The following is a 17,892-nucleotide window of genomic DNA, read 5'->3' as shown; positions in this document are numbered from 1 at the left end:
CGTCATTACAATAACCACTTTTGTTGAAAACCTGGTTAAAAACACCTTTATTTGCAAATAAAGGCCTCCGGCACAAAATACAGAGAGTTTGATATAATGTCATACATTTAAGATTGTGTCATGTTATACATTTCATGTTTCAAAATGGCATGTACAAGGGCAGGTATGGTGGCATATAACTGCCAACAGTAAACCATAAAATTTTCGCGTTAACTATCTGACTTACTACACGAATGCAATTATTTTTGTGTTAATACGATAAATAACAGATATTTATAAGACTAACTGGATATATTTCTGTAAGACAGATAAATAACAAATAAGCATACAACTTCCAAATACAATAAAAAGTTCCCGGAACTGCCAACACTTACCAGTTAAATAAAAAATAAGATGTCCGAAACATTCTAGATTATCTATTCACTTAAAAAGTTGTTTAGATAAGAAACGCAAGGGATATGCCGAAACATTCTACATTATATTTTAACTGAAAATATATCTTGTTTAACAGATAATTAACAAGAGCTGTCCGTAAGACAGCGCGCTCGACTTTTTTATTGCTTGCCAATAAAAAAAGTTTTTGCAGTAAAAGGCAATACAAGAATCTCTGTATTTTTAAAGTGAACAATGGCCATGAGCATTAAGATATTTAGTGAAGAATTATTTTACTGAATTGTGTGATACCCTTGAACACTGCAGCAAAGTTTGAAATGTTTAAGTCAAAAGAGGGCTGGTAAGAAAGAAAAAAAAACTGAGTTGAGCCTTAAATAAATTTAATAGTATTGCAGTATTAAAATCTTTGACAGAATTACCTTCTCCTGGACATGTTTGGGAATCATGATTGTAAACAAGTATTCCAACTTTCAAATTAATATCTCAAACAGTTCAGTCAAAAAGTGGACTGGTACTAAAAACTTAACCAAGATTCTAAGTCGATAAAAGGCCTTAATTTTTAAAACAAATCCTTGACAGAGTTACCTTCTCTTGCGTACAGATGGGGGTAATGATGTGAAATAGCATTAAAAGTTTCAAAGCAATATCTCAAAGGGTTAAGGCAATAAGTGGATTTTTACCCATATTCAATGTATTTTCTAAGTCAAAAAGGGGCATAATTCTGTCAAAAACCTTGACAGAGTTATGTCCTCTTGTCTGTTGATGAAGGTCGTGATGGTAAACAAGTATGGTCAGTTTCAAAGCAATACCTCCAATGGTTTTGAAATAAAGTGAGGTGGTACAAAAAACTTAACCAAGCTCAATACACTTTCTAAGTCAAAAAAGGGCCATAATTCTGTCAAAAACCTTGACAGAGTTATGTACTCTTGTCTGTAGATGGAGGTTATGATGGTGAACAAGTATGGTAAGTTTCAAAGCCATACTTGTAATACTTCTGAAATAAAGTGGGGTGGTACGAAAAACTTAACCAAGGTGTGACGCCAACGCCGACGCCGACGCCGACGCCGGGGCGAGTAGGATAGCTCCCCTTTTCATAGAAAAGTCGAGCTAAAAACACAAAAGTTCTTTAGATAAACAGATAATTATCTGTTATTTAACTTGTAATTGTTGGCAGAAATGGGAACTATTGCTAGCGCCTCGTCCAATATAGGTTTAACAGCTGTACTCATTCAAAAGAAATAATAAATTGGGTCTATTTCAAATCAAGCAAAGATTTTTTTCTGTATCGACTGGAAATATTATACTAGTAATTATATGTACAAATGTATATTCCATTCGTATAAGACCCATGTTTAAATATATCTATGTTTTTCCTGTTGCCAGCAGGGTAGAGAGAACTAAAATAATATCTAGCGGTTTGTTGCTTTAAATATTGTTTGAATAATGTGAATTAAGCATCAGATCAATTCCCTTTATGTCTTCTAATAAGCAACTTTTATTGTCAGTACTACTTGAATTATTTCTGTCCAAAAGAGTAGCAAATGTGTCTTAAAATATAAGTCCAGTATAGCAGCACAGTCCTCTTTTTTATGTGGTAATTGTTATTGTGAACCAAATATATACAGACCTAACTAGGGTTATGGAAAAACAGTCGATAATCTGAATAATCTAACAGACAAAAGCTACGTATGACCAAACCAAACATTCAAATAATGCACACATATATAGTTAATCTATAGTGAAATGATAAACTTACATACTAGATACTTTCTTTCTGAGCACTTCCTGCTTGTCCATTCATTAGGAAACCAAGATGTAACCTAACAGGGAATTCTGGGGCGTCCTACCTCATCAGGTCAATTACCACTATTTTGGTTAAGACAATGACCACTTCACATATATCATAAACAGGTGTACATATTCATATTGTTAATGTAATTGGCAAGTACGATATAATTTGTAAGGGGATCGTACACTACCGCACTCCCTCAAATGTGTCCACCAATATGACATTAATAACTACAATAATATCGACAATAGATTAAAAAAAATAAAACAATCTACAGCAATTGGCAACAAAACACTCACATTTTAGCATGGCGTTCATTGAAGAAACATTATTTGAACACCCAGTAAAACAATTACATCTTTTTATTTCACTGTAAAAATCTTTATAACATTATAATTTACCGTGATGAGACTGGATGTTGATCTGTCATATATTGTAGAAACATAGGGGATGGAAAAATTTCTTTCCATGTCAACTATTGTTGTCATTGAATATTTACCATCACTTTCAATTTGTATGTTATGACCTTCACCGTCACAGACAATGACTGTACCGTTTCCGAGGTAACACACATGTACTGGTGAATCGGGATTTATCCAATCGACATCTCGAGAAAAAGGGTTGAATATAGGGGAAAGCAAACGTTTGTTTTTGAAGATTGTTTTCTTGGGCAATTGAAGTCTATGAAAATTCAACTCCAACAAAACATTTCCATCACTGCTATCAACTTGATACACATGACCGCTCTGATTTGTACAGTAAATAAAATCCCCATTATCGCTTACCGTCATACTTGTTCCCATCTTAAAGTACACTAATTTACGTTCTGGAAGCAGACAGAGTACACGTACTTCTGTTTTAGCTATGGTATAAGAAAAGACAGTATCGCCATTAAATCCATAAATCTTATCCCCATGACAGGCCAAGTGTTGCACGTTTTCTATAAAAGTAAATTTTTGTTCCAGAATGTGTAAATTGTTGACATCTATAAACTGTAGTTGGTGGTCAATACGATTAAAAGCAACTTTGTTGTTACCTGCGTAACACATGCTTGTATGTCCTAAACCGGGTAAATCACAACGTGCTATAGTATGAAAAGTTTTGTTGAGCTTGTGCAGTTTAAACCTTGGGATTTTCTCAAACTCTGCAAGAAACTCTCCATTAGGTAGTGCGCATATTGTAACAATTCTATTTTCTAGTTTCAGTGACTCTTTTACTTCAATAGATACCGGTTTATCGTATGTATGTCTTTCTATACGTTTCCGTAGCCCTGAACACTTCCTATAAGAAATTAATTAGTATAAATACGCACTCAATTTTAGCCCAAATCTTATATGTAAAAGGACATACAAAATTGTAATATCTACGTCAGTAAATATGCATAATTATGGTGTTAGATGTTATGTAAGTTAATTAAATCATATTTGTAAAAACTGATATGGGATTCTTAACCCATTACTTCATGAGCATTTTGTGAAAAATGGCTGTTTTCATTGTAAAGTCTCCCGTTACAAGTTCAAATTGCTATAATACTATATAAACTGCTTCAACACTAATCAAACTTGGCACAAATGTTGACTGGACCATTGCCCTTGCAACAACATGCTCAGGCTTAAATTTTCTGTTACCATGGCAACGAGGGGACATCTCAAAATTGCCAAAAATCACTATTTTGCGTTGATTTTTTCCATCAAAATTGATTTCAAAGTGCTGCAACTTCTCAATGGATTGAGATAGAGTCAAATGCTTTTCAGCGTTGGTTACACGTTACCTTATGATCAATCTGGGGTCATATATAGCCTCTCACAAGTCCAAAATTTTCTTGGCGATGAGGGGGACTCCGCCCCCTTCAAAACCTCCCAAACAGAAGGGGGCACATCCCCCTTCTGGCAACCCCCTGATGTATCTTTTGGTTGGGGGGGCGCGCCGAAAAAGAGGTCACTTTTTTTAACAACATTTTCCAAACAAAATCAAGTGTTGGGGGCCTAAATAAGGCATTTTTCACCATTTGAGACAACAAAATAGGGGGGGGGGTGAAAAAGGCGTTAAAAGGCGTGTATATAACGTAATGGGTTAACCACGTATACATTAATATTGTATCTATACACTAACCTTTGAATAAGGTTATTCATGTAAAATTGTCATTTTGCTTTCAATTTTGTAGTACTGTTTTCAGTCGGTGAGGATAATAAATAACGCTGAACTCTAATTCACTTACAATGAATGAAGAAACTATTTTTAATTTATTTTCGGTTTGATTATATAATCTACATATTTTTACACAATAAATGAAACAACCTGTTTGACTCTTAATCCCAAAAGTTTTAAGTTAATATGCCAAGCATTATCAGAGAAAAATTCGAAGATGAAAGTAGACGCATGACAACGGACGCCGACGCGTCCCCCTTTGATACTAATAGCTAACCGGTTCTGGTGAGCTAAGAATCTTGAAAGAGGTCTATAACACAATGTTTCATGCCAAATATCTAACCACAAATCTGTGTCAATTCAGAGAAGAAGATTATTTTACTATATACTTAAAAGGGCAACCTAATAGTCCTGGACGGGATTTTGACACGAGAGGCAAAATATGAAGAACTTTGAAAGAGGACCTTTTGTTGATTTTATAAATATATACCAAATATCTAAACACAAAGCCTTGAACATACAGACAAGAAGATTTCTTAAGTTTTATTTTCTATATGTATATAATGAAAATCAAAAACCCCCCAAGGAAGGGCCAATTTTGATCCCATGACTATAATTTGAACACTTTTTATACAGAGCCACTTCACAATGTTTCATGCCAAATATCTTACTTCTACCCTTGGTCAATTCAGAGAAGAAGTGTTTTAAATTTTGACTTTATACAAGGAAAACCAATGAACCCGGGATGGGGTCAATATGAATTCTAGGGGCAAATTTTTAACAATTTTGATGGATGACCTATATATGATATCATATACCCAATATCAATGCGCCAAGCCTTAAGTTTTTACTATATAAACATAATAAAAATCAATAACCCCAGCTCTATAATTTGAACAATCTTAATAGAGTCTACCAGACAATGCCTTATAATCAAAATCTATAATCTAGGCCTTGTTAGTCTCTGAATGTTTCAAATTTTTACCAGTTCATGTTGAATGTTGAATTCTGCTTAAGCCGGTGCTAGGGAACTTGGACGGTAGTTTGCACTTGACAGTGCCGAGCCTTTGTTTATTTGGGCTTTTGTAGGGATTCTTATATCCTCTATTTCAGAAGATTATTTTTTGCTTTTTTTTTATTTCTGACAACCAAACTTTTGCATGGAATCATATTCATTGAACAAGTTTTTAATCTCTTCGCCAAAACACACACACACACACACACGCACGTACGCACGCGCGCGTGCGCACGCACGTACGCACACTCATATGTGAATCGCTACACAAAAAAACCCAACATGTGCCATGTCAACATGGCCATCCCCCGCCGAATGTGTTTGCTCATTGGAAGAATGTATATATAGTAGAGCAGAATTATTCCATTTTAAGAGGTCTTTTGGTAATGAAAACTGATGGCTGAAGTGATTACAGATTTGAAACCTGAATACTGATGGCTGAAAATAACAAAGGGCAATAACTGAAAAATAATGCAGGGTAGGTTATCATTCTTGTGTGCTGCACCCGTCCTTTGTAAAATCTATCCACCTATGAAGTTTCAAGTTGATACCTCAAATACTTTTTGAGATAAGCTCCCGACAAAAAAGTATGAAAAAGAACAAAGGGCAATAACTCAAAAAATATATAGGGAAGAGTTATTATTCTTGTGCACAACATTCCTCCTGAATAAGATCTATCCACCTATGACATTTCATGTTGACATCTCAAACACTTTTGAGTTATGCTCCACTCAGGTGAAAAATTAAGTATGAAAAATAACAAAGGGCAATAACTCGAAAAATTATATAGGGAAGAGTTATTATTCTTGTGCACAGCATTCCTCCTGAATAAGATCTATCCACCTATGACATTTCATGTTGACATCTCAAACACTTTTGAGTTATGCTCCACTCAGGTGAAAAATTAAGTATGAAAAATAACAAAGGGCAATAACTAAAAAATTATAAAAGGTAGTGTTATCATTCTTGTGTACTGCACACCTCCTGAGTTAGATCTATGCACCTATGAAGCTTCATGTTGATATCTCAAAGGCCTTTTGAGTTATGCTCTGGACAAAAATTAATTTTGAAAAATAACAAAGGGCAATAACTAAACAATTATGCAGGGTAGAGTAATCATTATTGTGCACTGCACCCCTCCTCAATGAGATCCATCCACCTATGAAGTTTCAAGTTGATACCTCAAATACTTTTTGAGATAAGCTCCCTACAAAAAAGTATGAAAAAGAACAAAGGGCAATAACTCAAAAATTGTATAGGGAAGTGTTATCATTCTTGCGCACAGCATTCCTCCTCAATAAGATCTATACACCTATGACATTTCATGTTGACATCTCAAACACTTTTGAGTTATGCTCCACTCGGGTGAAAAATTAGGTATGAAAAATAACAAAGGGCAATGACTCAAAAATTATGAAAGGTAGAGTTATCATTCTTGTGCACTGCACACCTCCTGAGTGAGATATATGCACCTATGAAGTTTCATGTTAATATCTTAAAGGCCTTTTGAGTTATGCTCTGGACAAAAAATTAATTTAGAAAAATAACAAAGGGCAATTACTTAAAAAAATATGCAGGGTAGAGTTATCATTCTTGTGCACTGCACTCCGCCTCAATGAGATCCATCCACCTATGAAGTTTTAAGTTGATACCTCAAATACTTTTTGAGATAAGCTCCCGACAAAATAGTATGAAAAAGAACAAAGGGCAATAACTCAAAAATTTTAAAGGGAAGAGTTATCATTCTTGCGCACAGTTTTCCTTCTCAATACGATCTATCCACCTATAACATTTCATGTTGATATCTCAAACACTTTTGAGTTAGCTCCACTCAGGTGAAAATTAAGTATAAACAATAACAAAGGGCAATAACTCAAAATTTATGAAAGGCAGAGTTATTATTCTTGTGCAATGCACACCTCCTGAGTGAGATCTAAGCACCTATGAAGTTTCATGTTGATATCTTAAAGGCCTTTTGAGTTATGCTCTGGACAAAAATTAATTTAGAAAAATAACAAAGGGCAATAACTCAAAAATTATGCAGGGTAGAGTTATCATTCTTAAGCACTGCACTCCTCCTCAATGAGGTCTATCCACCAATGAAGTTTCAAGTTGATAACTCAAATACTTTTTGAGATATGCTCCGGACAAAAATGTCGGACGATAGGACGGACGTTCTCACAGGACAGTAATTATGTGGCTACTCTATTGTTCTCTCAATTGTTCCTTTTAGCCACGCAAAAGAAAATAGCCACATAAAAGCATTACGGAATGAATGACATCAAAGAGAAAGAAAAGTTACCTATTGTCCCTCTAGCCACATTATTACTCTCCTGTGAGTGCGGACGGACGGAAGGACGGACGGACGGACGGACGGAGACTGTTACTATATCCCCCGCCGCCTTTTCGGCGGGGGATAAAAAGTCGACAAAGCAAGTCAATAATAAACGTGTCTTCATAATCGTGATTTCTTGTTTTTGTCTTTATCTATTTGTGTTTTTGCGAGTTCGTTCTTTGTCTTTTTTATCTTCGTAATTTAGTATTTTTGTTTTCCGGTGTGCATTTTCAGAACAGTAGATTTATTAAAGAAAATTAAAAAAAAACAAGAGCTGTCACTGAAAAGTGAAATTGATGGAAGCTTTGACATATAATCTGCAATATTTGCCAAAATTCCGGTAATATACGCCCGACCGCCTTTGATAACTATCATTCCTTAAATTTCATTGAAATACCATTTGTATGAGAAATTCTTACTAAAATAATTCAACATAAAGGGTCGATAGCTGTGCGAAAATAAATCATGAAACATGTAATGCACAACTCAGCTTGGATAATCATGACACCATGCAAACAATTTTATAAATGTTCACTGAAATGTCCCAAGTCGTTATGGAGTTGAAGGATGGATAAAGTTCATTTTCTTTAAAATCAAGATACTAGGCACAAATAGGCTTGGTGACAAATAATCCTGCAAAGTGTCACTAAAATCTTTCCATCGGTTTTGGAGATGTAGCATGGACAAGCTTATTGTACTCAAAAATAGACCATTAAAGGCCATTACTATGCCAAAAAATCAGAATATCAAGAGAGTATGCACAGCTGGGTTTGGTGACATACAATCCGGTGGCTTTGGAGATAATGCGAATACAAGACTACTTCATTCTTGACCATAAAGGGTTCATAACTGTGCCAAAAAACAATTCAAGTAGAAAATCAAGAGACTATGTACAACATGGCGACAAAGAAATACTGTGAACTTTCACCAGGTATTGGAGATGAAGCTTGGACAAGCTTACTTTACTTGTAAACCGACCATTAAGGGGGACAAGCTTTGAACTCGAAAATGACCATCAAGAGACCATAACTGTGTCAAAAAAGTAGAGCAAAATTAGGACACTATGCACAACTAGGCATGGTGACAATAATTTCTTTGGAGTTTTAGTGAAATCCACCAGTGGTTTTGGAGATATCGCATGGACAAGCTTATTTTACCAGAAAAAAGAACATTAAGGGGCATAACTGTGCCAAAGAATTAAAGCAGAATATCAAGAAATAATGTACAACTAGGCTTGATGACAAACAATCCCGTGAAATTTTCTAAATTCCCCAACGATTTTGGTGATGAAGCGCCAACATGCTTACTTTACTTGAAAATGAACCATTAGGAGGGGGGGAGTACTGTGCCAAAGAATCAGGTAGAATATAAAGAGAGTATGCACAACTAGTCTTATTGTAAACAATCCTGTAAAATATGATAAAAAAGATCAACAAGGAAAGACAGCGTTCAATGAACGCAACCCCCACAAGATCCAGCAACAAATGCCAGTGGCAAGAAGCCCAGGATGACCCAAAACAAAAACAGGACAGGGCACAAGGCAGAGCATGGGCTGGTTAATCACAAACATAATACATAAGAAGAAATAATTAGTAACTGATAAGGAACTCAAAGAAAACAAATGAATGATTGAATAATAGGCCCATAAAGTCAAAGGGCACAGGGGAAGGGGACAGGGGACCCGAGGAAGGGATTGGGGGTAAATAAAGTAAATGAAGGAAATAAAAACTAGGGGCCAAGGGAAAGATACTTACCGTAGACGAGAAAACAACAAGGGGCACAAAAGTGTCACTAGGTGAAGTTTAACTGAAATCCCACAAGCGAAAATTCAAGAGGGCTAATGGCCCCTCACTATATTGTTAAGCAATGAACTCTATTGTTTTCTTTTATTCTGTTTACAGTTAGATGTCCCCCCCTCCCCTAATATGATATTATGTCTAGAATATTTAAGCTCTAAGCCTTGTTCCGTAAGACAAGACATTGTGCTCAGGTAAGCTAAAAATGAAGCCAACATTTAGAATAAAATTAATTATTAAAAATTTAACACGAAATTGCTTAACATTCAAATATTCAAAATATTCTAAACCCTTTGATGATAATATATAAAATATAATAATCTTTGTCATTTTACTGTTGTAGACAGATTTAAATCAAAGACCCTCTTAATAATTAAAATGACATATACCGAAAGGCGAAAATACGAAAATGCGAACAAAAAAAACGGAAAATACATTGTAACAAAAGGGCAAAATATCAAACGAGCAAAGACGAAAACACGAAAGTACGACGATGACGATGCGAAATCACGGAGACAAAAAAGCGATAATTATCGATGTGAATTTATCGAGTTCTTGACACTGTGTGTGCACATTTTCATTAAAGTACTTTTACATGTTTGCATTTTTGTCCTTTTTTTTGCATTTCGTCTTCGTCCTTTATTGTTTTCGTCTTCACTCTTTCGTATCTTAAACTATTCGTGGTACAATTTTCTTAAACGCGATGTCCTTTATGTATTACCTTAGTTAACAAAAACAGTTTGAATTCTTTTTAAACAATTTTTATTGCTAACACCAATGGAAAACAAACCTTTATGTTAGAATGGATCTAGATAAATTAATCTACCATTTTATGTGAAGCATTAAGCTTTTCATTCATAATCTCCCCTATGTGATGTAAGATCAGATTGTTACTCATGTTTAAATATATAAAGTAAATGTATGTTCTCATAAATGATTAATTACCTATGTTCTTTTTCCATACAAGATTTGCAAAAACAGATTGCATGATCTATGCAAAGCCATGTGCTTATAGTACCATCATGTTTCTTACACATAATGCTCATCGTCTTATTGGTTTCTTCTAAACGAAAAAGAAACATACATTCATGGATTAATCAAAATATCAATGGAATCTGTAGAAAGTTTTCCAGTTCAAGGCTTACAGAAGAGTTTAAACACAACATAAACTATTGAAAGCATATACAAACTAAATAAATGTTAACATAAAGATGATATAGTTGAAGATATGCATGTAATCATATTACTAAATTCAATATAAGTACTAATTAATTTAAAAAAAAAAGAAACAACAAAACCATGTACATTTAATCTTATTTAACTGTTGCTATCTGGACACATATAATACCAGGTTAAGAAATAATTTTAAAAGACATGATACTTTTTAAGAATAAAAGACTAACGCATTTGACCAGTAGAATGGCAAAATCTTCCTACCAAATTTGTCGCTAAAGGAATATTAGAGAAGGGTATAAGAAACAAATTGTGTGGAAACTGCTTTAGGCGACAATTCTGGCAATTTGCAAACTTTGTTACAGATCATGAAGAGGTCGTGAAATTATGTACAGTTAATTATGAAAGATCAGTTTGACATCAATCTACATGTATATTTGAATATCGTTAGTCAGTATTTACGTTGCAAATGACATCTTAAGAACCCGAGTTAGTTATATCACTTGCAAGCATATTGGACTTACCCTTTCTATTCTGTTAACCATTTGATCAGAGCTATCCATAATGCGAAATTATTTAGCTATATTAATTTTACTATTTTTACAGTGCATTAAAGAGGTTGTTACTGTTGAGGAATGGCTACAACAGCAGAACAGCTGACATAACTATGACCTTTTGCTTAAGTCAGAAAGTGGTCTAAAGTTTAAATCCAAATTGCTTCTATGGTTACACATATCTGTGCCCAGTAGGAACGTACTGATTGTTCTACTATATGTCTCTCTACGGAAAATCTTTTATATACTTAATAATTAAGGACATGGTTAACAAAACCCACTAAGCGGCGGCATAACCAAGTGGTTAACGCGTCGGACTAGTAATCTAAGGATTGCTGACCGCGTGGGTTCAAACCCTGACAGGGGCAAGCCGTTGTTTCCTTGAGCAAGAAACTTTACATTCATTGCTTAGTACTGGTTGGTTGCAGGAACGGATTCGAGAGTGTTTCAATAAGCTTATAGCTTCCAACACAAACGAACTAAAATAAATTTGTATAAACCAAAACCCACTTTAAAAACACCTGGTGTTTTTGCAAAAGAAATGCTCTTTAATTAAATTCTAAACATGACAAAAACATACTTATACTTACCATTTAAGCTTTCTCTGAATAGTCGGATCTATATGGAAAAAAGAAAAGCAGTATTATTAAATTGCTTCAACATTTTTTATCAAAATTACTAATTGGATATCTACCGAAGATATTTTGGAAAGACAAGAAAAGAAAATAAGTCAGTATAAAAGACACCATATTGTATGAAAAATATATTAGCCAATACACTGTTGCATTAATGGATAAAGATTTAACTCAATTTAAAAAATTGACCAAGACATATAACACTTATACAGATTAGAGAATCTCAGAAAGTTTTCAATCCGTGTAGATCGTTCAGCACGACATTTTTTGTTGTGTATACATGTTATGTGGTACTTTAAGTTTCTTCTATTTGGCCATTTTCAACTTGGGTGGTTCCAGTATTTCTACTTGAATGTTTTTTCTGTATAATCACCCTTAGGATATGTTGCCTGCTTTTCAAATGTGTCTTTTGACGTCTTTTCTGTAATATGCAGGCTTCATAGCCTCAGACCCCTTTCAAAATTCCATTTTATTTAGTTCCGCTTATTTTTTTCTCGTTTAGGGCAAAAGTATTCTTTTACTTGGGGACCATACTCCGCTTTTCATGAAATAACACTACTTTTTTCACATTGAAGGTTCCATGATAACCGCCGTATGAACACATCTGCGGATGTTTCTAAATCCAAAATTTATCCATTTTCGTGTTGAATGTTGAATTCTGCTTAAGCCGGTGCTAGGGGGCGTGGACGGTAACTTGCACTTTCTAGTACCGTTTATGAACAGGCTTAATCAAACCGAGCCTGCAACATTTTCAATTTTGTTGTGTTGGACTTTCGTTAGGGACTCTGTTATTCTCTATTTTATTTGTGTAAATAAGAAACCATTTTTGTCAAGATTTTTCATGCAAATTATATCTGATATTGTCTACGACCACTTAAATCATTTACTTTAACTAAAATTCACACAAAATATTTGGTTTATAAACGCGAAAAAAAATGAGGACGAGAACGCTGAAATACAAATAAGCGAAAACGCGCGAAAGAAGGACGCCGAAGATTGGAAGACAAAAAAGACAAAACAGAAAAACTCATCAAATTCAAGTCGATAATTATCGCTTTTTCGTCATCATGCCTTTTCTCCTTCATCATCATACTTTGGTGTTTTCGTTCTTTCGTGTTCTTGCAGTTTAGTTCTTTTGTGTTTTCGTCTTCGAACTTTCGAGTTTTTGTATTTTCGCCTTCCCGCATGTACAGGACATTTTGCTTAACAAATGAACAAGCTTTTTTAGTCCCCTATCGGTTTAACCGGAGGGGACTTTAGGTTTACCCTCCGTCCGTCTGTCTGTCTGTCTGTCAGTCCATCATTCCGTCCGTCCACAAAACTGGATCCCGCGATAACGCAAAAAGTACTAAAAATATTTTTATGAAACATGAAATATTGGTAGATGGCAGTCTGGAGATTATGCACATTTTTTTCTTTTCTTCCTATGATGAAAATTCTGGTTGCTATAGCAACAAATAGCCTGAATTTCAAGATTTCTGATTTAAATTTTTCAGCTTTTTCACTATAAGTTCTTTTTTGCTTAAGGTGTTTACTTAAAACTTTAAATATAAGTTTCTGGTCATCAACCACATCATATGTGACAAGGTTTACAACTCTAGCACAAAAATTATCAGTATTACCTCTCTTGAACTTGAAAAAAAAGTTGTCTTTTTTAAATAACTTCTTTATTTCCTAATGTTTCTACTTCAAACTTCATATATATGTTTCTTATCATCACTCAACATTTTTGAGAAGGTTAAATACTCTAGCAAGACTATTTCCAGAATTATGTCCCCCTTGAACTTAGATTTTTTTCGAGAAATTGGTATTTTTCACTCCAACTTCTTCATTCCTTGTAGGATTTACTTTAAAATCCCACATCGTAATAATATGACTAGGTTGTATAAACATAATTTCCTTACTAGGCGGCAGGGAGACTCAAAAGATTTAGGTTCATTCATGTCATTCAATCACTGGTAAAATTGAATGGCCACTGGCCCATCAGAATGTTGCTGGGGTTCTAACACTCCACTGTTTTGTAAATCTTATGACTCTAGGTCAAATATTTTCCGTGCTACATGTGCCACAAGTTGAAAACTAAAAATCTTCTACTAAGTAAAGGGCTAGAACTTTTACAAATACTGAAAAATCCAAAAGCGAACCCCAAGGTGCATAAGTACACATGCTGACCAACATTCTTGTAAACTTTCAGGCCTACAGGTCAAATACTTTTTGAGCTATGCATGAAAAAAATGTAAATTTTTACTAAGTCAATGGAAATAATTCTAAAAGTACTTAAAATATCCACACAAAAATATCCAGGTGCACAACTTCACATGCTGAGCAACATTCCTGTAAGGTTTCATGACTCTAGGTCAAATACTTTTTGAGTTACGTGCGACACAAGTAGAAAATTGCAAATATTTATTAAGTCAAGGGAAATAACTCTAAAAATACTAAATATACCAAGTCAATTCATTAAATAGTAAATACATAATTAATGTAATATTCATGTCAAGACTCGTTGATGATAATAGAATATCTTTTGTCAGACAGCGAGCAATCAATGTCCATTTAAATGATTAAACTGACATGTACCGGAAGGCGAAAACACCAACGTACGAAGACGAAAACGCGAACAATCCAAACGGTGACAACACAAGGGATAAAGACGAAAACGTGTAAACACAAAAGAACGATGAAAAAAGATGGGAAGATGCGAAGACGAAAACTCGATAATTATCGTCTAGAATATGACTAGTTTTCGTGTTTTCGTCATCGTATCTTTTCATTTTAAAGTTCTTTCTGTCAAACTGCGGATAAGGACCTCGAACACAAAATACACAAAGAATACACAAAACCAAGGCTAACAATATTTACATGTAAACAAATGATAATTTATTTTTGAGAGTGATTGATAAGGTTTATTCCAATATATCCTTTGAAAGTCAACGTAAATTTATAGACATAAATGTAAGTTATACATTTTAATATACTTCTTATAATGGTTGTAGAGACCGAAATTAAAATAAAATGTTGACATCTATTCGGATTTGATTATTGTTGTACATCAGTGGTCATTTTTAAATTGAAAATGATTGTAAGACATATATTCAATCATAATTTTACCAAAATAGATAAACCTCTAAAATCAAGTGGTAGAACCATTTCAAATCCGAATTGAATCCGAAAAAAACTCACTGCAGCGTTGGAACAGTTCCACCTGATGCTTATAAAAAATTATGATCACAAAATAGAAAAAATATCGCTTTTATGTCAGTTTCAACATTTTTCAATAATTATCGAATATAAATCGGCGTGAACAGATGAATAAGGCGTATTGGATCATTCAAGCGCATTGTCCGGTGTATACGGCATTTAGTATGGTGCTTCAACACTTATTTTGTCTGACTCATTTAGTCCGAAGTTATTATGAATAATAGCTGAGGTTTTCCGATTGCTAATTTTCATCATTGTTTTTATGGTTTTTTTTGCGTTTCGTCTTCGTCAATCCGTGTTTTCGACATTAATCGTATATTATTCCATCCACAGCCGATTGAACTAAAAGAACACCGTACGTACAAGTGTGATGACAATTGAGTCAAAAATTTGACCGCTAGAGTGTTAGCAATGTTTTTCAATATATGGGCAGTGTGACTTATATTTTGTCCCCAGGTGACCAATATTCAAACTTGACCTAGAAATTATCAAAACAAATTTCAGAGCAATTTCCAGGATATTTGTAACAAAACAGTAGCTACTAGATTGTTAACAAGCTTTTTCTATTTTTAGCTCCTGTGACCTTGTTTTTCATCCGCGATAGAACATGTTCAAACTCATCCGAGCAATTACCTAGACAAGCATCCTTACCAAGTTTGATGGCAATTGAGTCAAAAATGTAACTACTAGAGTGTTAACAAGGTTTTTCCATATTTGGGGGTTGTGAATTATTTTTTGACCCCAGGTGACCCATACTCGAACTTGACCTAGAAATCATCAAAACAAACTTTCGTACCAGTTTCCAGGATATTTGGATCAAAACAGTTGCCATTGTGTGTTAACAAGATTTTTTTTATTTTTAGCTCCTGTGACCTAGTTTATTATCCGAGATGACCCATGTTCGAGCTTATCCGAGAAAAGCATCCGGACCAAGTTTGATAAGTCAAGAATGTGACCACTAGAGTGTTAACAAGGTTTTTCCATATTTGGGCGGTGTGACCTAGTTCTTGACCTCAGGTGCCCCATTTTCGAGTTTGCCCTAGAAATCACCAAACAAAACTTTCAGACTAATTTCCAGGGTATTTGGATCAAAACAGTAGCCACTAGTTTTAGCTCATGTGACCTAGATTGTCATCCGAGATGACCCATGTTCGAATGCATCCGAGCAATTACCTAGACAAGTATCCTGACTAATTTGACCACTAGAGTGTTAACAAGGGTGTTTCCATATCTGGGCGATGTGACCTAGTTTTTGACCCCAGATAACCCATATATTCGAACTTGACCTAGAAATCATCAAAACAAACTTTCAGACTTATTTCCAGGATATTTGGATCAAAACAGCAGCCACTAGAATGTTAACAAGGTTTTTGCTCTATTTTTAGCTCCTGTGACCTAGTTTTTCATCCAAAATGACTCATGTTCGAACTCATCTGAGCAATTACCTAGGCTAATTTCCAGGGTATTTGGATCAAAACAGTAGCCACTAGTTTTAGCTCCTGTGACCTAGATTGTCATCCGAGATGACCCATGTTCGACTGCATCCGAGCAATTATCTAGTTAAGCATCCTGACTTATTTGACCACTAGAGTGTTAACAAGGGTTTTTCCATATCTGGGCGGTGTGACCTAGTCTTTTACGCCCATATTCGAACTTGGCCTGGAAATCATCAAAACAAACTTTCAGACCAATTTCCAGGATATTTGGATCAAAACAGTAGGCACTACAGTGTTAAAAATATCTTACGATTTTTAGCTCCTGTGACTTTATTTTTCAATCGAGATGACCCATGTTCGAACTCATATAAGCAATTACCTAGATTACAAGCATCCTGAACAAGTTTGATAACAATCGAGTCAAAATGTTACCACTAGAGTGTTAACAAGGTTTTTCAATATTTTGGCGGTGTGACCTAGTTTTTGACCCCAGGTAACCCATATATTCGAACTTGACCTAGAAATCATCAAAACAAACTTTCAGACTTATTTCCAAGATATTTGAATCAAAACAGTAGCTATTAGAGTGTTAACAAGATTTTTCTATTTTGAGCTCCTGTGACCGAGTTTTTCATCCGAGATGACCCATGTCAAACTCATCCGAGCAATTATCTAGACAAGTACCCTGATAAAGTTTGATGATGATTCAATCAAAAATGTGACCACTAGAGTGTTAACTAGGTTTTTTCTATTTTAAGCACGTCTGACCTGGTTTTTCATCCGAGATGAAACATAGGTAATTACATAGACAAGCATCCTGACAAAAATGTGACCGCTAGAGTCTTAATGAACAAGTGTGGACGGTCGACGGACGACGGACGATAGACCACGGACGACGGACATTCAACAATCCTAAAAGCCCACCCTGAGCTAGCTCAGGTGAGCTAAAAGTCTGAACCGGAAAAAATAATCAAAGCGCCAAGGCAGCAATATAAGTTCTGGTAATATGTTTGACGAAATGTAAACGTCCTTACTAGCTCTGAAATTAGCTTATTCGGAGTCCAATGCATTCAGTTTAACGAATAAAGGTGAATGTATCTATGAAGGCAAACCCAATAGTGCCCCTGAATAAATTTGCATTCATTACTTGGATTATTTCTAGTAGAAAAGCGCTAAAGGTTTTACGTTTTATGTGATCTCTTGGAAAAACTAAATTATATACTTTTGCCTTTCAAAATGAACATGAGAACGTTTACAGATATTATAAAGGATATTAAAAGACGTTGTAAGTATAGTAAGTAACATCAAAATAGAAACCAAACATTAACCCTCAATAGTAGTACAAATATTGAATTAAACAGTCAAACAAAGTTTTTTAGAATCACATGGCGTTAATTAAACATATTCTTTGTGCTGT

At 34.7% G+C, this 17,892-nt stretch overlaps 1 protein-coding gene across 1 annotated transcript; it reads right to left on the bottom strand.

Annotated features, from left to right (window-relative positions):
- Positions 1-1,507: 1,507 nt before the first annotated feature.
- On the bottom strand, positions 1,508-10,534 carry LOC132745933 (uncharacterized). Its single transcript, XM_060734950.1, has 2 exons — positions 10,422-10,534; positions 1,508-3,463 (listed from the first exon to the last, which is right to left on the bottom strand). The coding sequence occupies exons 1-2, from the start codon at positions 10,520-10,522 to the stop codon at positions 2,545-2,547; spliced, it is 1,020 nt and encodes a 339-aa protein (XP_060590933.1). The 5' UTR covers positions 10,523-10,534; the 3' UTR covers positions 1,508-2,544.
- Positions 10,535-17,892: the final 7,358 nt, after the last annotated feature.

The sequence above is a fragment of the Ruditapes philippinarum genome, unplaced genomic scaffold (genome assembly GCF_026571515.1).
Source record: "Ruditapes philippinarum isolate M1 unplaced genomic scaffold, ASM2657151v2 ctg1710_1_1_1_1, whole genome shotgun sequence".
In the NCBI taxonomy this organism is placed as follows: Eukaryota; Metazoa; Mollusca; class Bivalvia; order Venerida; family Veneridae; genus Ruditapes; species Ruditapes philippinarum.
This window is presented reverse-complemented; position numbering and strand designations above follow the sequence as displayed.